We start from the raw sequence: 19,494 nt of genomic DNA on the forward strand, positions 1-19,494 counted from the left end.
GGGCTATTTGGCCTGCTTATGCAGTGGGAACTAATTAACAAGAAGCCTTTCCTGACTCCCAACTAGCCTTTCCTGCAGCCAAACCCAAAAGGAAGGAAACTATTTCTAAGTAGAGTTTGAAACCTTCTCTTGACTTTTCTTGGTCAGAAAATCTGTCATCAAACCTTCTGCTGTGTTTCTTTCTGTGAGCTCTTTTTTCATAGCGCTATAAGGCATTTGATTAATTCTACATGACATGGAGCCCTTGGTACCTGGGGCAGTGCATCAGGCCTTGAGTGAGGATACCTGACACAAATGGTCTTCTCTTTTCAAAATGATTCTATTATTTTTCTCTCAGAGTATTGCATTACCATATTTTAAACTTTGAACATAAATTCATTTTAGTTTTATCTCAGAAGTAAAAACTGTTAATGTATAGGCTCTTCCCTATGCTTAAAAAGAAAGTAAAAAGAAAGCAAAGTCAGAAGGAAGGAAGGAAGGAAGGAAGGAAGCAAGGAAGGGAGAAAGGAAGGAAGGAAGTGAGGAAGGAAGGAAAGAAAATATGAGTCTGAATCCCACCTCTGTGCCATTCAACAGACCATTTTTCCTATTATATTGTGAGCTCCCAGAGAGCAGGGCATATGGCCTCACTTTTATATAATAAGTACACAGACAAGGCTGGAGAATGAATGAATAAATGAATGAATGAATGAATGAATCATGAAGCCATTGATGTAAAAGGGTATAAAATGGAATGCCATAAAGTGGGGAGGAGAGAAAATTCAGAGAAAAGATGAATAAAATTCGCTGATCTTTTGTACATTTAATGATGGTAATGTCCTTATCCCTGAGGTTGGGATGAGGAATTACTGTAATGAGACAATGAGATGATTGAGGTGCTCAATTAGTAATAAAATACCTAATATTCATTTCACACTTGCTATCTGACAGAGAGTAAACTAAATATTTACAGGTATTATATTATATAGCACTCAAGTCATGCCTATGAGAGAGGAGACATTTGTTAATTTCACTTCACAGCTGTGGAAATGGATAGCTGGAAAGGTTAAGTAATTTACACGTAATTTTTAGCAACTAAGTGAAGAAACTAGAACTTGACCTTGGGTTTGTCTTTCTCCAAATCTGGATTCTTAATCATTATGCTAACTGTAATGACTATTATTTTTTACAATTTAGTATGTTTATTCTTTGACAGCTTCAGTGGGAACAATGGCTGGTGACATCTCTTTGCAAATCTCGAGTCTGAGTGGCTACTGTGAAAGCAGCTGTACTTTTCTCTGCCAAAGGAAGCCCCTGGTCACTTCCTGTATCGCTCTCTCACTTTGGGCCAAGTGTGCCACATTTCGTGGCAAGTTGCCTGGTCTAGAAAAGCCCTTTGATGAAGAGCTATTTCTCTAAACGTTTCATGTAAATCAGCGGTCGGCAAAGTTTCCCTGATTATAAACTAGGTTATAGTTACAATAATGGAAGTTTCAGCAAGTTTTCTCATTCTTCAACAAAGTAATCCTAAGTTTGTCATTATCAGTGTTCTTAAAATGTAATGGACAGATGGACCACGGTCTGCCTTGAGTCCCAAGAAATGTGACAGTAGAATGTCACTTATAATGTAAATTGTTCTACCCACAATGATGCAAAATCAGCAGCTGGTGCCATCTTTGCAGAAGAATTTCCATTTAGTTCTTTTTTGATGCACACAGTTCTTCCCTTCTTGTATCAGTTCCATCACTATTTATTCATTCATTCAACAACCTTCGGTTTGGTACCATGCTGAGGACTAGCTATGCAAAGATGTATAACCTAGTCCCTGTTCTCAAGGGACTCACAGTTTAGTGGGGGTGGGGTGGGGTGGTGTGGTGGAGATATAGATGCATAAGAAAATCACTGTGATGTTACATTATAAATAAGATACACAAGAGATGGAAAAATTCTCAGAGCACCAGACAGAGAGACACAGCAGTATTTCTGCCAGAGAGAGCAAGAGAACCACAAAGAAGATGAAGCCACTCCTAGAAGAATGAATCTGATTTCTTCTGAGGGAGAAAGTAAAAGGTAAAAGATCATTCTAGTCAGCATGAGCAAAGGCATGGAGGTGTGATGGTGTACAGTGTTTGGAATATTGTGACATTACATCATGTCAAGTCTACCGCTAACAATATATAGGAACATCTGTTTTGTAGTTTATAATGAAACCATCTGTTCACTGATACCCTATCTTCATTTTGACTGATTCCCTCCTTAGTTTAGTTTCTAGGTCACATTTTTTTTTTCAAACTGTGGGTTGTGAAATGTATTTAGCAGTTCTTCAACAGCATTTCTTTTCAAATGAGTGGCATAGGAAGACTAGAAAAAAGCCAAATAGAAAAATATCACAAAATTTTTTTTTTTTTAAATATCAGAGTGCACTAATGGAGGAAGGTAAGTACTGTTATGTGAAACCTGGTTTGGTCCTGGGTGTCTGAGTGTGTGTCTATGGGTCTGGTCCATAATGTATTTTTTATCATGGGTCACAATAAAAAAAGTTTGAAAGCCACTGAAGTAGTAATTTTTTCTATTACTTTTCACTGCAATCATATTATATTGGTTATGATTAAACCTTGAGTCCAAATCAACCTTGGTTTTTAATGAAGTGACAAGTGACACAGACTGACCTCATTTATAAGCCTGGCACGCAGGCAAGCATCTGTTTTACTGAACGCTAGTTACATTTTACCAGATGAAACGATTCTAGCTTGGGAATGAAACCATCATTTACAATGTTATTTTAACATTAGTTTTCTATTCTGAGTTCCAAACTACTAAATTAAAGACAATATATAAAAATCTAACCAATTAGTAGTAAGTTTCCTAAGAGACTGGCTTTTACTGTAATAGTCATTTATTCATTCAACATTTATTGAGTGCCTACTATATACCCATTGGCATTCTAAATGCTGGAGATAACAGTGGTGTAAAAGAAAGACAAGGGTATTGAAATAAAAATAATTTATATTAAGCACTCATTAAATTTGAGCTTCTTGCAATTAGGACGCCATGATAGTTTAACAAAAGGTTTAGAAACAAACCACAAAAAAGTTTAATGAAAGACAAGTTAAAAAAACCCACCTCCAACCTAGACAAGGAAAATCACACAACAGTCTACATTGTATAGGGTATTTATTTTTTTTTCAATGTTTTTTTTATTTATTTATTTATTTTTGGGACAGAGAGAGACAGAGCATGAATGGGGGAGGGGCAGAGAGAGAGGGAGACACAGAATCGGAAACAGGCTCCAGGCTCTGAGCCATCAGCCCAGAGCCCGACGCGGGGCTCGAACTCACTGACCGCGAGATCGTGACCTGGCTGAAGTCGGACGCTTAACCGACTGCGCCACCCAGGCGCCCCTGTATAGGGTATTTAAAACTAGATGAGAAAAATGGCATATTTCATGAAATGATTTTAATCTATCCCCTGTGTAAAAGTGAGAAGACATAGGCTTATATATAGCACACATTTTGCAAAAATATGAGTCTTGAACAGTAGGGAATGAACATCTCTGCTACTGTTGTGCTGTGCTTATAAAGTTTAAAGTTCTCCATTGAGAGTAAAGGCAATAGATTTTTTTTTAAGTTACATGTCAAACTGAGTAAACCTTGAGCTTTTCCCATGAAACTTCTCTCATTTATTCTTTGTAGTTTTATACATGAATGGTGATGAAAAGTCACAGCCTCCACTTTTTATCCCTAACAGTATTTGTAATTACCACGACAGGACTTTTGTTTGCCTTATGATATTTAGAAAACATTTATTTCAATATATATCAGTTGAAGGCCTGCACCATGGGCCAAGATGCTAGGTAGGGAAATATAAACATGTTTTACATCACGGATAAAGTATTTCAATAAAATGTAATTTTAAGTGCCTTTTTGAAGTTATTTGGCAATATAAGAGTTCTTCGTTACCTTTGCACATTTATCTTACCCAGTATGTCTTTCCATGTTATTTAATGTATTCCAACACGCTGTCTGATCCCCATCATCTAGTGAAGGTTTGCCCCACTTTGCAGAATAAGTGAGTATTGATTATTTCCATGAGGGAGAGAAATGAGGGAGAAGAGAGAGAGGGGAATGGGAAGGAGGAGAGGCTGGCCTATAGATGAGGAAAAAGTAAAGAATTTATTGCTCATTTTCTCTATGTATATATTAAAAGAAAAGGCACACAGGGGTGCCTGGGTGGCTCAGTCGGTTAAGCCTCCGACTTCAACTCAGGTCACGATCTCGCGGTCCTTGAGTTCGAGCCCCGCGTCGGCCTCTGGGCTGATGGCTCAGAGCCTGGAGCCTGCTTCCGATTCTGTGTCTCCCTCTCTCTCTGCCCCTCCCCCGTTCATGCTCTGTCTCTCTCTGTCTCAAAAATAAATAAACGTTAAAAAAAATTAAAAAAAAAAAAAGAAAAGGCACAGTTCATACACGAGATGATATCGAAGGTTTAGAATGCCTGAAACACATATTAACCCCAAAACTTTCAATATGGAGATCCTCTAAATTGTGATAACTTGAAAAGGAAAACTAAACTATGCTTTCTTTAAATCTGGCTTGACTTTTCCTTTTTTATGCTGTCAAGCTTCAGGAATGTATTTAGACATTGTTTTTTACCTCATTAGATGAGGCACTTGTTTCCTGCACCGTCACGTTGGGGAGGTTATAGTTGGGTCTGTTGGGCCATGGTTTTCTAAGATGAACACATTTAGGTTGAGACCAAGTCAAGAAAATTCTTGGGTGAAAAGAGCGTCTGACAAATGTATCAGTGGCCAATCAGAATACATAAACAAGTTTGATTTTGAAAGTCACAAAATAAAAAGCAAACAGGAGTTGTTAGAAATGCTGAAAAATTGTTAAATGAAAACATTTTGATGCCTCATCAGAGCTCTTTTGTATTATTTCTCTTTTGTCACTAAAAGAATATTTAGCACAATGCTCAGACGTGAAGGGAGAAAATGCATATTTCTCCTAGCATTTTCCTTTTGGCTCTTGCTAAAAGGACAGAGGATGTGCTATAATGCAGATATTAAAACTAAAAATACCTGGATGGAAAGGCCTTGGAGGGAGTAATTTGAATGACTATGCTTTCCCAATGCCTCTGTAAGCTTCTTTATTGTCCCAGATTGGGTTGAGCATTGCTCTTGAATCAACAATAATACTGCCTTAAGCTTTGCTTTTTATATTATCAATATTGAACAATATGACAAGAATATTGGTATCTGGAGAGAAATAGGATAAAAGATTTTCAAAATGCATGGTATTAGATTCTTTGAACTCCTATTATATACCCTGATGATACTTAAATTAACATCTATTGGCTGATGATATTTTGATCACAAAAAAAGTATCAAGGATGTTTGATCTTCTACTTAAATTGTACAGATTCAGAAACTCCAGATACTTTATTGGGGCTCTTGGAATACCCAGATCTGGTTACATTCTGAGCAATTTTTATTATTCAGCATCATTCACTCAAATTCATCAGTAAGCTGCTCGGTATGTTTTGTTGTTTATGTGTGTCTAAGCAATAATATAAGCTTTTTATAATGCTATTTCTCCTTGAAATGAGGAATGGCTCTTTTCCCCTTCTTGTGGGAAGCCAAGGACTATGGAGCTGAGAGCTGCGACATCAAGCCGAATTAAAATAAAAACCTTGGAGTTCAATGACGTCCAGCTTTCCAATCTTTCTTCATTCTTTGTACTGCTACAACAAGCAAATAACTGATGCAGTTTCTAGATGTTGTAGAGCAAATAACCACTTCCAGATGAAAGCAATAATACACGCAAAATGCCTTTTTTCCCATTATATCTAAAGTTATGCACATCACTTAGCTATGTGGACCTACAGGTAGTTACTACCGGGAGCGGGGGCAGGTGGTCTAAGTTACTCACCAGGTAAGAATATGATGTTCAACAGAAGATCAGAATACCTGTGTCCTGCAACCACATGCATGGGATGGAGCTGTACAGGCCACTGATGAGCATGTAAACACAATCACAACACAAAAGTGTGATGGTTTTCATCTACCCTCCGTGGAGAGGAGTAACCTGCCGCTATGAGGACACTCAGCAAGAATCACATGTATAGTAGAGGTGAAGCAGACGCTTGAACATCTGTCCGCTTCATGGGAAGGCTTTTCATCTCAGAATACACGTACTAATAAACAACAGTTGGAGAAAATTGTCCACGACATTCAACATGAAGCTGAGCTTTAACTGAGAGAAGGAAGGGTGGAATTGTATTTCCCTTTGCAAAGCGAAAACAGCCGTTGAGCGCGGCCTCTTCTAAAATCTGATATTTAAAAAAGAATTGTAAGAAATCAAATTGTTCAATTTGGGACGAAGAGTGGCTGAAGTTACTGGAAAGCTCATGCCTCTGAGTCTGCAAAACCGCTGGCCAGGAGAGCAAAACTTTTCCAACACCCAATTTGAATATTGTGCTAACGCCATTGACTCTGTTAAAACCCTGGAGTTAACTAGGATCCCCTCCCCACTGCACCCCCGCCCTTTCTCTCTTAGGTTCGTGTTTGGGGGACAAGGGGGCTGGAGCTTGGCCCCAACCTCGGAATTGCTGCCAAGGGCTTGTAATACAATCTCTCCCCATTTGAAGGGTAAATCAGTGTCAATTGGGTTTGCCGTCCACCAGAAAAAGTAAGCATTTTACTTCCGCTCGGTCTATGTGGACTGATGAAATGTAGGAAATCTGTTTCTGGCAGGGGGGAAAATCGTTTTCCCAAACAGCACCGAGAGGAGCCATCAGAGAAGTATGAAGAGGGGCAGTGCGGCTGTAGCTGCTGCCGCTGCCGCCGGGCTGCTGGGGTGCGGAGCGCGGCTGCTGCAGGACCTGCGCCGGCAGGGGGCCGGCCCCGAGACGCTGCGGGAGCCCAGCCGGGAGCCCCGGCGCCCCTGAGAGCCGCCAGCAGCCAGCTCCGGACGCGGGGTGAGCAAGGCGGGCCGGCCGGCTTCCCGCCGGCGCCGCCGCAGCAGCAGCGCGCGCTCTGCAGCCGGGTCGCTGGGGGGCCCTGCCCGCCGGTGCGCGCGGGGCGGCGGGGGAGGGGCGCGCCTGACGGTGACCTCGGGGGCGCGGCCGGGAAGGGCGAAGAGCCGCGGCCAGGCGGACCGGCTCTGGCGCTGGGTGGGTGGGCACTGCAGTGGGTGACTCGGGTTCCCTGGACGCAACCATCCCTATTGTGGAGCAGCCCAGATGACCGCGTCAACGAGAGCCCGCTGGGGCGGCTCAGCCAACCAGGGACGGAAGTGAGGGTTTCTAATCAGCACATCGATTATACACGCACACTTCTGCATGCGTGCACAGGGGTCTCTGTGATGCAAGCTCAGCGTGGTCGGTTCCCGGGAAGAGGCGAGCGGAGCGAGGGCGGTCTTCATGCATTGATGTTGGGTGTTTCACTTGAGTGGGGGAGGCGGGGATGGGAGGAAAAGGGACGACACTTGTGATTTGGGGAGATACTCCTTGTTTTCAACTGATGGGTTTCACAGAGTTGAGTTCTTTTACGTGAATAACAAAAACGCTAGCCTATGAACCAACCCCTTTGGGGAGATTTTGCATAGTAGTATTGTTCTTTTCATCCAAAGAGCGGAGCTTTGGAATCCGCAATTGTTTGAGGAGCAGAGGAGCCAACTTTGCTTTGGAGGCATTAGTTATTCCGGCAAAATTAAATTCTATCAGCCCAGTAGGGTAAATTGTCATTAACCCGGCCCAGACACCCGAAGTTTCCACGGCCTTGAATAGAGAGGGAGCAAAAGCAGGGGTTAACAGATTCTGTTTTCTGCATTCCAGTACAATTGGGGTAAGGGGTGGGGGGTGGGGGGTGGGTTTTTCAGTACTTCCCTCCGGAAATCAAAGCCTTCGCTTCCCCACCTTCCTCGTCTTCATTCTCACACCTCCTTCACTTCCATCCACTTCTAGTTAAGAGTTTGCAAAACTTTACCGTCCCTCTTGTAAACTCCTCCCTCCCCCCAAGAAGCCTCTCCAACAAAGCTAAATCAGCTGTGTAGGGGAGATCTTTTGTGGGGGAAATAAGATCTGCGTGTGCACAGGAACACCCATTTGGCCTCCTAGTGTTAAAATAAAGGTGCAGACAGGTCGGATGTGCCAACCAGGCAGAGAAGTCCACCTTTCCCCCTCACCGAGCCCTGAGGTTCACCGCCGCAGGGCTGGAAACAAGCCCGTGTCGGTTATTGATTCCTGCCCCCAACCTCTTCCCGGGGTGGACACTGATTAGCTGCAGCTGGGGTCTAGTTTGCCCAGCCTTTGAAATTGATCAATGAGTTCCCTCTCGAGGAATGCTCCCCCTTAACTGCGGAGGAGAGGGGGGTGGCTGTGGTGGTCTTCTCCAACATGGGCGTCCTGGTTCTGACTGCCTAAGAGAAGGTAAGGGGCAGATGTCTGAGGCGTGGGGCAGGCGGCCTTTGCAATGCACACTGAAGCCTTCACACATGGCCCCCTGAATGGCTCTGGAATGGAAAGGTAGCTTGAATTTCAGCCTGTGTGTTACTAAACTTTGGGCTTGTTTCTTCACCCTACTTTTTGTGATGTGGACTGCGCTTTACTGGGATATAAAGTCATATGGCACAATTTATTTCTAGTATCTTGGTAAGAAATCTTACTTAAACTTGCAGGTGTGGTGAAATGGTGGGTCTTGCATTAATCCAAGTGTGTTATGTAGAATTTTAGAATTTTGATTCAAGGCTGCAAGTCTGTATTCTAGACTTTTGGAGCCTTTGGAAGGCCAAAGTTACCTTGGTTGAAAGCAAATAGTGAGGTGCTGGCAATTTGTTTGCCGAGTTTTGTTAAAACTGCAGTTGATGTTAAGGCTGTTTTGATAGCTTTGTGGTTTTGATGTTGGGGCACAAACAGGATGGCACTATTTCTTTTCATTTCTCCTGAGCAACAATCAAGATTTTCCACTCAGTGTTTTTGGACTAGAGAAAAGAACTGGAGAGAAGATACAAAATATCCCTTGTCAAAATGAGTAATGCTTGTGTAATCTTTCTGACCTAAGTGTTTTCAGGGTCAGTGGAGTTTTTACTACTGTTTTCCCCTTATATGAAACTATTCTGCACAACAGATGTATGTGTTCAATGGAGTGTAGAACTCTGCTAGCCCTCAATTACATTATAGCAATCTTTGCATCACAGACAACATCCAAAGCCCCAAAGTGTCTTCATGAATTAAGGTTTACTTACTCAACTTAGATGAAGTTTTGAGGTAAGTCTTTAGTCTAATTGATTAATTACTTTCAGATGGTTTTCTATTCAAATTATGTTTTAAGTTAAGCTGGTAGGGGTCCAAAAACCTGTGCTAAGTTGTTTGGAAAAATGGATTAATAGGACTTTTAAAAACTTGAAAAAAAATGTTCAAGTGCCATGAAAATACAAGAATCGGTGTCTACTCTGTTATTTTTTGGGTCATGATTTGAGAAAGAATTATTATTACAGGTATACCATCATTTAGTTCAGGACAAATCATCATGGGGCTGCAAGAAGAGAAAGAGATTCCTGGGAAAAAAGTTAGCATTACTTGAAATTGGAGGCCAGGAGAGCTGAGTAGGATATTTTTAATGATTCTGTGACTAAATAGCTTTGTTGCTTTGGCCAAAGTATCTTAGGTCTCCAGTCTCTTATTAAAAACCAGGAATTTGACTGTTACATCTTCTATGGTCCTTTGAGTTTAAAGATTTTGTTACATAATTAGAAAAATTAATAATGAGTGTCATTTTGCCTTTACTCTTGGTGTGTGTGTGTGTGTGTGTGGACAAGTTGTGCTTCTTAGCCGAAATGTGCGTCCATTTCTAAGATCTACAGTGACATTTCTGATTAAATTTTGGACTTTTATTTTCTAATTAGACCCTTAGGTTACAGTTTAGCATTCATGACTTGGTTGGGAAGGTGTAGCTTTGTAGAGATACTGTTGGTTAGCCAAAATGGATCACATAGGAGGAAAGAACTCAGAATGATGGAACAGCACATCTAGAGTGGTCCTTGGTCATTAGTTCTTCGAATCTCAGTTGGAAGATAGCAGTTTCTCCTTCCAAATTTTGAAAGGGTGTTTGGTGTGGGGTGTTTTTTGTTTGCTTAATTAAAAAAAATAGTGCTGGGTGCCTGGGTGGCTCAGTCGGTTGGGTGTCTGACTTTGGCTCAGGTCATGATCTCACGGTCCATGAGTTTGAGCCCCGCGTCGGGCTCTGTGCTGACGGCTCGGAGCCTGGAGCCTGCTTCGGATTCTGTGTCTCCCTCTCTCTCTGACCTTCTCCCGTTCATGCTCTGCCTCTCTCTGTCTCAAAAATAAATAAACATTAAAAAAAAATTAAAAAAAATAGTGCTGTTGGCCTATAAACTTTGTTTCTGCAATGCTTCACACTCATAACACACAAAATTGAAAAGAGGTGAGGTCAGTGCTGTTAGATCAGAACAAAATTGGCCTTTAGGGATGGGAGCCCTTAACTGTGGGTTCATTAGCACTGTTTTAAATGGCCACAGTTAAGGAGTGTGTGTGTGTGTGTGTGTGTGTGTGTGTGTGTGTGTGTGTGTGTGTGGTGTGATGTGTTGGGGTGGGGGTGTGTTGTGAGATCTTTCCTCATTTATTTTGGGAGGTATAGCATTCCCCCCATCTTAATTAATAGCTTCTGAGTCTTCAACTGGTGCCAAAAATGAAGTATAATTTGTTACCAAAATTTGTTTTTAAAAATACTTGTAAACTTCTCATTTTAGAACTTAACATGTCATTCTTCACCTTGGGGTTTTATCCCTGTCAATAAGAAAACTTTGGATTTTCCATTATTTATGGCTTTATTCCATCAATACTTTGTTTTCATTTCTCCTTTTTTTTGGCTTTTCTTTGTGATTTAGTTCTATAAAATCTATTGTCTTACAGGAGTTTTATTTTGGCACATTTTTTATGAGGGTGATTTAGGCTTCGCTAGTATTTATTGGATATAAAGTATATACCTCAAACTGGCACAAATATTTAATCTTCAGAACTATCTTTGAGGTCTTTGTCTCCATTGTATACACTGGGGAGCTCCAGTACAAAGAGAAAAAGTCATCTAACCGGAGAAGAATAGCTATTCAGTGTCGAGGTAGTGGAACCAGTATTTGACCCCAGCACTTCTGATTCCAATTCTAATATTCTAATCCATTAAGTAAGCTTCTTAGTGGATCTCATAGCAGACAGTAGTGATATAATGTTTATCATTTTATTCTTATTTTTCTTTCCTTCCACTTTATTTTCTATGCAATACATTTTTAATAACATGTCAGCAACTTCTAGAGATAGTCTGGAAACCATCTTGGTCATAATCAAAGCACACCTCTAGGTGGCGTGAAAGAATACTTTTTTTCAGAGTCAAAACTATGATGTCTTCAACTGGGATTTTGGAGCAACAGACTAAACAGTCTTTAAACATGTGAGATTTTACTTATGGAGTCATTAATTTTTTCTTCTTCCCCTGGGCTAGTTCAGTCTCATCATATTCATAATGGTTATTCCAGAATCAGTTCTACTATGGAAAGAAAGAAAAAATAATACACACACACATTCTTTGAAGAATTCTGTATTAAGTTTCTGCATGTTTTTCCCTTTAAGTTTTATTTTTCTGAATTCCAAATCCTGAGGGTTGCATTATCCATTTTTAGATAGACCCATACAGCTTGAAGAAGCCATAGCTCAGAGAGTCATGGAAGCATTTGAATCCTTACTTGTGTTTCCAAGGCGATTGGCTTTGCCTAGTACTTACCAAAGTCACTTATCAAGCTTTTAAAATATTTAGATTACATGAATTTTCATGGTAACATCTTTCAGTGCTTACATACCTGATACAAAACATTTTTCTTTCCCCCAAACCTAACTTTTTGCTTCAAGTCTAATGGACCATTAATCATTTTATTTCCCATCTTTAAAAGCTACTCCTTGGCATCTTTTTTGGTTTTTGAAAACTTTTGAATGGATTCAAAGGATCAGAAATTATCTTTTTGTTATAATTTGTTCTTTGTGATATAATTCAACTCACCCACTTGGTTAAAGTTGAAAATATAAAAAGATTACAATCCTGCAGTGATCTTTTTATCTGAGTGATATAAATTCATTTGGTTGTTACCTACACCAGTTTAATCATTTCAATTAGAAACTACTTCACGATGCAGTAATTCTTCCACATTCCAAATTTCGATCCTAGCTGAATTCATTTCCATGTTTCCTATTCATGTCTCTGCCATATTTAAATCCTAGACTTCCGTGTACTTTCAACTAAACCACAAAGGCATGCTAGGTTTGATGGTGATTTGAAATATGAAAAATGGATCAGGAGAACATGGATTGAAATCACGATTTTTTTCCCAAGGCACATAAACAGAGGAGCCCTTGTCTATGACAGTGACCTTAGGTGTCTATGTATTTGATACATGTTTAATTAATTTCCGTTATATGCTAATTACCCACTAAGCCATCTTTCTCCCCCCTTTTGCTTCCTGGGGAAATATAATCCTATTACTGCTTTTTTTCCCCCTTTGTATATAATTTTGATTATACCTGAAGCAGCATAACAAAAATTGCTTAGTTACTCTTCTTATTTTTACTTAATGATCATCTATAAATATTAGAAGATAGTTTGAATTACATTTCTGGCAAAATACAGGACAGACTACATGAGAAATAAATGTGCCACTGTCAAGGAAAATAAAAACTTCACTGTTTGGAAGGATTGAGGGGAAGGATTGTGTCCCTTTGGCTCATTGAAACTGTTACATGCCTTTAGGCTTACTGTAAACTATCCCTTGATGAATTCTTTGCTGAACAATGAGCTTAAGAATCTGAGGTGTCTTCTTCCTTTTACCGAGCAAAGTAGGCTTCTGATGCTTAAATGGAAGTTGCACAGCACATAATAGGATGTAGGTAAAGTTACTGAAGTACAACATCTCACTTTCAGGAAAGTAGTGGGAGAGATTGTGTCTTGAGAAGAAAGGCATTTTAGAGGTAACCCTTTTAAGATTTCAATGAGTTATTTAAATGTATCAATCATGTGCTTAAATGTATTATTACTTAAATGTTTGTTTCTGAGGCTAGCTAGCCTTTACCAATCCTAACCAGCCACAGGTAGATGTTTTGTTTTCCTGGGACTGGACCTATTTTTAAAAGAAGTGGAGCAAAACTCTTTTAGGTTTCTGATATTTAATCACAGGGTTTGGAGAAAGCTCCAGGACATTGTATGAATAGTACGATGATTAACCGCAAAAAAAAAAAAAAAAAAAAAAAGGCAATAATGATATTCTGGCTCCTGTAATGATAATTTAGAAACATAGGACAAATGTATTAAAATTATTTCACATTTGCACTGGTTCACTTTAGATAATTAGATATATAGAGATTTATAAAAAAATGTTTTCAAAGACAATTTATGGGAATTTTTTTTTTTTTTGCAAAAAGTTATTCCAAAGCATAATTGCTTTGGAAATGCAATTGTCTGTGTTTTTAAATTATGCATCTATGACACTTTTTAGGTGTTTATTCACATTAGCAGTTTTTTCTAATACTATGGCAGAATGTTTGGAAGCAGTCATGTTTTAGAATTTTCTAAACACCAGTGTTGTCTTGTTTTTCTTTCAAAAGCAGTCTTTAAAAGGCAAAAAATTAGCCTATGATAAGAGAATTAGAGTTGGACATTAAGTAGAAAGGATTATTACGTAAAGTTTCAAAGAATAGAACCAACAAAAGTGTATACAACTTATATTGGTAAATTTAAAATACCGTAAATAATGAAATATAGCTGAAAACCCTATTATATCTTATCATACTTCTTGCCAGCTGCAAATATTTTCATTTTCATTAGTCATACCATACTTGGTTATTTCATATGCACTATTTGTGTACAGAATAGAGTCCTGCACGTTGTTGAAGTGATGAGTTTATTTACTCTAGCTACTTCAATATTACTTCTATAGTCTTAGGTCCTATAAATAATGCATACAAAGTGCTACATTCAAGGCCAAGTATATATTCAAACATCTCTTCTACAGCCCATTCAGGGGACTGGGCTGCTCATAAGCCCATAAGGGACTGGGGTAATGAAATCATCTTTTATTTTATAGACCTAAGACATTTAATTACTTCTCTAAAAATGATCACAAGCAAAACCTAGTATGTAAAATATATAAAGTGGGAAGATACAAAGTAAGTTAAAAGAAAACCCTATGGTAGTATTTATTAGAATTCTGTTCAATTCTTGGGTTATAGTATGGGTTCTCGATGAATCTATTTTGTAAAAATGTATCATTCTGGCAAGAATAATGGTCTTAGAGTATGAAGACCTAGGTTCAAGCCTGACTCTGCCATGATCTTGTATATATGATCTTGGTTGAGTCACTTATCCTCTCTGGTTTTTGTTTTTCGTTTTTGTTTTGCCTTTTTTTTTTTTTTCATTAACTGTAAAATGAGAAAAGTGTGGTAGGGTGTCTTTGAAAGCACCTTCTACCCTGTCTCCCCACCAATTATCTAAACTGTGAGTTCATATTAACTTACCCAGCTGAAAGAGCCAAGTGCTATACTTAATTGTATAGGTAAAAGTTTTGAGAGAGCTGACCATGTTTACAATAAATTGTGCAAATTATGTCATTGCTTGCACTCAGTTCTAAAATTTTGTGGAAATCTGTGGTTTCAAATATGAACCCAAACATTGGGAGTGTACAATTGAGATTCTAAAATTTTAATCAAGCCCTTTTCATTGCTTTTGCATAGTAGAATTTCTTGCCTTAGACGCTGACTTTTTCTAGTATGGTGTTTCACATGAGCTTAGAGCTTAGTGTTTGATTTTTCTATTTGACCTCAGATTGCTGCTGTTTCCTACCAAGTGATTGGTCAAAAGTGATAGGGCCAGTGCAGATAAAGCAAGTAGTGTTTTGTGGGGTTTAATAATTAAAAACCTCACCCGTCATCAAAACGTCCATGGATCTGGTTCCTTACTGTGTCATTGGCAGAAAGATTTTCACGAGACAAGTCTATATAAAAAGCAACTCCTCTTTTTTTTTGTTTTCAAAACAGGTATTACAAGTGGATAAATGATGTGCACTGCTCTGAGCCCAAAGGTACGCAGTGGACCTGGCCTTTCTGATATGCATCAGTATAGCCAATGGCTGGCCAGCAGACATGAAGCGAATTTGCTACCGATGAAAGAAGATCTGGCCTTGTGGTTAACCAATCTATTAGGTAAGGTTATAAGGTCTTATTTTGTGAGCCAAGGTAACAGGCTGTTTTTTCTCCCCCCCTCATGTAGTGTCCTTCACCTAAGCATGTGAGGGCACCTTGGGAAGAAAGATTTCATTATTTGGATTTTGCATCTGGGAAACCTGAGGCAGGTGGAAATTTTAAATGAGTTTCTCAATATCTCTCACATGAACTGTGCTTAGTAATACCAGTATCATGCATTGAAATGTGGAAATGTGTGGTCAAATCTCTGGTTTTGTCTATAGGCCGGTCTGATTTATTTTTTACTTTTCTTTCATGCAGCTGACCAATTTGACCTGTTCTTTTGATACTGCACATGGGCCACAGTCTGTGAAAATCTGACTTCTAAAACTAGATTTCTTCGTCCTACTTTTGTAGCACACCTTCCAAAACTGCTGAATACCCAGACTCTAGAACAAAATTGTCTATCCTTTGTCTAAATGAGCAGGCTGGAGTCGTCCAACCTTGAACTAAAGTTTTCTTTGCATTTCATTTTTGTTTGTAAGTGCTCTTCCAAAATTTGTCTCTGAGAAAAACGCTACCTCATGCTAAGGCTGCCTTTTTTTTTTCTGTTCTGCCAGCATATTCATAGGATAAAATTTCAACCATGTGCACAATGGAATCGTGCATTTAAAGGATCATCATGTTTTCACCAGTAGCTTTTCACAGAGGATAGAATTAAAACCTGAAGAAAGGACCTTTATAGATATATGATAGAAGAGTTGAATACAGAGTAAACATAGAAAGCATGTGGTGCTTTATCATTTGCAGAAGGGATTTCACAACATTATTTTCTTATTTAAAGGATCCGTCAAGGCATATTTTTTATCTTCATTTTCCAGCTGATGAAAATGAGGAGCTTAGTGAGAGTGCCCTGTTTATCTAAAAACGTAGCAAGGTTTTGGCAGGGTTTGGCAAGATTTTAGCACATTTTCGCAAACGTTTCCTTTTGCTCACCATGGCTCTGGAGTTTTGCAGGGCTTTTACGTTTTTTAAGCCTTTATCCTAAGGTGAGATGTCCCCTTTTTCTCAGTGTGTACATATGACTCTATGTGGTGTAGCAGGGCTGCGTGTCGGTTTTCAGCGTGCCCAGCCACAGGGTAAGGACAGGAATACCAAAGGCATTCCCAGGAAGACCCTTTATTACGCTATGACACTATATCCCCTGGAAGGAAGGGGCTGTCCCCTTTTAGTAAGACATCCATACAAAGGTAGAGGTTTTATCACCATCACATACAGGGAGTCAAGTTTGTCTAGGCAGATGGATTTCCCTCTCTCTTTCTCTCTCTCTCATCCTTCAAGGGTTTACTAATGATTGTTACATTAGTACTTTATCATTAACTTTGAGCTGTCCTCAGATACACAGGCTATTGCAAGTGTAGCAGCATAGAAGAGAAATTAAGAGCACAGATTTGAAGTAGACTGCCTATTGTGCTTGAACCCCAGATCAGCCACTTAACTAGCAATGTGATCTTGGGCAAGTTACTTATGCTGTCTGTCTCTCAGTTTCTTCATCTATAAAGTGGTAATAATAGTAGTGTTATTCCACAGGGTTGCTGTGGGAGTAAATGATGAAAATACATATGCTAATTAGTACTAGGCATCTTCTAAATGCTATATGGTTTGTCATTGTTATTCCATTTATATAGTTTGGTGATAGTGTTAATTTGATTTTGTGGATAAGTTAATACATTCAACAAATATTTGAGTGTGCTACAGAATCATATATCAGTTTAGGGGCCCCTGGGTAGCTCTGTTGGTTAAGCTTCTGAGTCTTGATTTCGGCTCAGGTCATGATCTCATGGTTTTGTGAGTTTGAGCCCCACATCTGGCTCCACAATGACAGTGCAGAGCCTGCTTGGGATTCTCTGTCTCCCTCTCTATCTGCCCCTCTCCCACTCATACCATCTCTGTCCCTCTCAAAATAAAGAAATAAATCTAAAAAAATATATATTATATGCATAATATATATGAGTTTAAAAAATGAACTCTGGAATCAGAGTGCTTGAATTCAAATCTCAATTCCATGAGTTACCAGCCCTGTGATACTAGGCAAGTGTCTTAATGCAATGTGCCTCAGTTTTCTCATCTATAAAATAAGTATAATATCAATACCAACCTCATAAGATTGTTGGAAATTAGAATGACATCACCAGCTTTAGAAATAGATCTGGCACATAGTAATCAACTAGCTAGGAAATACTAATTCTTGTAGTTAACTGTGTTTTAGACACAGTCTGCTAAGTCTGGAGGATAGAATAGTGATTAGGAATAGAGTACCGGCTCTTATAAGAGCTTGGAGTGAATTGAAAAAGAAACATTTTAAAGAAGTAAGTGAATAAATAATTCATTCACTGAGCTTGTTGTAAACACTAAAAGATACAGGTTGCAATAAGAATGTAAAAAGAAGGAAGTGTGAATGGGCAAAGCTCAGGGGGCTTGTAGGGGGGATCCTCTTTGAAAGGTCTTATATTTGGGGCGCCTGAGTGGCTCAGTTGGTTAAGCATCTGATTTCAGCTCAGGTCATGATCTCTCAGTTAATGAGTTCGGGTCCCACGTCGGGCTCTGTTCTGACAGTTCAGAGCCTGGAGCCTGCTTCGGATTCTGTGTCTCCCTCTCTCTCTCTGTCCCTTCCCTGCTTGTGTTCTGTCTCTCTGTCTCTCTGTCTCTGTCTCTGTCTCTGTCTCAAAAATAAATAAACATAAAAAAAATGTTTTTAAAGTTCTTATATTTAAACTGAAAACTGAAGAATAGTTAACAGCTAGCCGGAGAAAGCATGGGAGAATAACCTGAGTGGACGGAATGGCATAGGCTGAGACAGGAAGGAATTTGGTACCTTGCAAGAACTCAATGAAGGCTGGCATCAGTGGCACAGACCAAGAAGGAGAGAGGTTCATGTGACTTGTTGGGGCTGGATCGCATACTGCTTTGAAGACCGTGTTAAGGGGCTTTATAATTTTTTGTAGGGTGAAGGAAAAGTCAGGGAAAGATAATGATTAGAGTATAGCCTGTTTGTATAAGCATGTTCCAAGGTCCGGTGACTTGTCATCAAAGACATTTTATTTGGTGAATGTGATCATTTACAAAGCAGATTGATCAGGGTGAGCAGCCCAAGACATCCTCAAAGAATAGAGACTCACTGTGTGTGTAATGGAAAGATCTTTGGATTAAAAGTCAGGAGACCTGGCTCCTAACTGGGTGTCAGGAGACCTGGCTTCTGATTCTGGCTCTGCCACTCGGTAGGAAATTTTTCCAAAGTCACTCAGCTATCTGTTCTGGGCTCAGTGTCCTCAACCATAAAATGAAGGGCTTGGAGTGGATGATCTCTAATGTCCTTTCCAGTTCCAAAAGTCTAGGTTTCCAAGAAATCCATCTCTTGAGACCCAGTTTGAGATCATCAATATGCATAAACAAAGTGAAAACAATTTACATAAATGAATAATCTTTCTTTTACAGAATAAGAATAATTTTTTTAATGCTAGTATTTGGTAACAAACATGCAACTGATGGTTTGTGAAATTTTCTCAGAAAAGGAATCTTAATCTCAAGGTACAATAACGTACCACCTCGCATTGACTTATATTCGTAGAAGTAGAGAGATAATAGCTTTCAAGTGAATATTCACATGGTAACTTAGAAAGTAAACTCATAACTTGAGATTATTTTAAAGTGGTGAAGCATTTGGAGTTAAGAAAATGCATTATGTACTAGAATGGTAATGAAGAGGGGAGAAGAAAATGTATGGCTATGTTAGAAGATACTTTTATGGGGTGCCTTGGGTCGGTTGAGCATCCGACTTCAGCTCAGGTCATGATCTCACAGCTCGTGAGTTCGAGCCCCATGTCGGACTCTGTACTGAGCTCAGAGCCTGGAGCTTGCTTTGGATTCTGTGTCTCCCTCTCTCTCTGCCCCTAACCCACTTGCGTTCTGTCTCTGTCTCTCTCAAAAATAAATAAACATTTAAAAAATTTTAAAAAAGAGGGTATTTTTATTACACATAATAGATACATTTAGAATTCACATATTTTGGAAATGGAGTCCTTAAATTAAATTTTAAAATTATTTATTACTGACCATTTTGTCACCTCAGATATTTGCAAATTTATATTGTGTAGTTCTCTTTCAATTCTTGTTTTTCATCTACTTGAAAGTTAGAAATGTTTTGAAAGTAGTTTCAAAGTTGATACTGTCTCCATATAAAGTTTCTGCATTTTTTGGCAATGTAGAAATTTATATACTAAATTA

The 19,494-nt window shown here is 39.2% G+C and overlaps 1 protein-coding gene across 5 annotated transcripts in view; it reads left to right on the plus strand.

Moving 5' to 3' along the window:
• Positions 1-6,537: 6,537 nt before the first annotated feature.
• Positions 6,538-19,494, plus strand: part of GAS2 (growth arrest specific 2) — a 131,398-nt gene continuing 118,441 nt past the window's right edge. Inside the window, exons 1-2 of one of the 5 annotated variants that reach the window (XM_019812192.3) lie at positions 6,538-6,665; positions 15,067-15,231. In XM_019812192.3, coding sequence (XP_019667751.1) covers positions 15,084-15,231 — 148 coding nt within the window. In that variant the 5' untranslated portion in view covers positions 6,538-6,665; positions 15,067-15,083. Of the gene's footprint in view, positions 6,666-6,819; positions 6,955-8,026; positions 8,503-9,023; positions 9,244-15,066; positions 15,232-19,494 lie in introns of those variants that run through there. The other 4 variants (XM_023239652.2, XM_019812194.3, XM_003993073.6 and 1 more) reach the window with 4 other exon arrangements.

Source organism: Felis catus, chromosome D1 (assembly GCF_018350175.1).
Source record: "Felis catus isolate Fca126 chromosome D1, F.catus_Fca126_mat1.0, whole genome shotgun sequence".
Lineage (NCBI taxonomy): Eukaryota > Metazoa > Chordata > Mammalia > Carnivora > Felidae > Felis > Felis catus.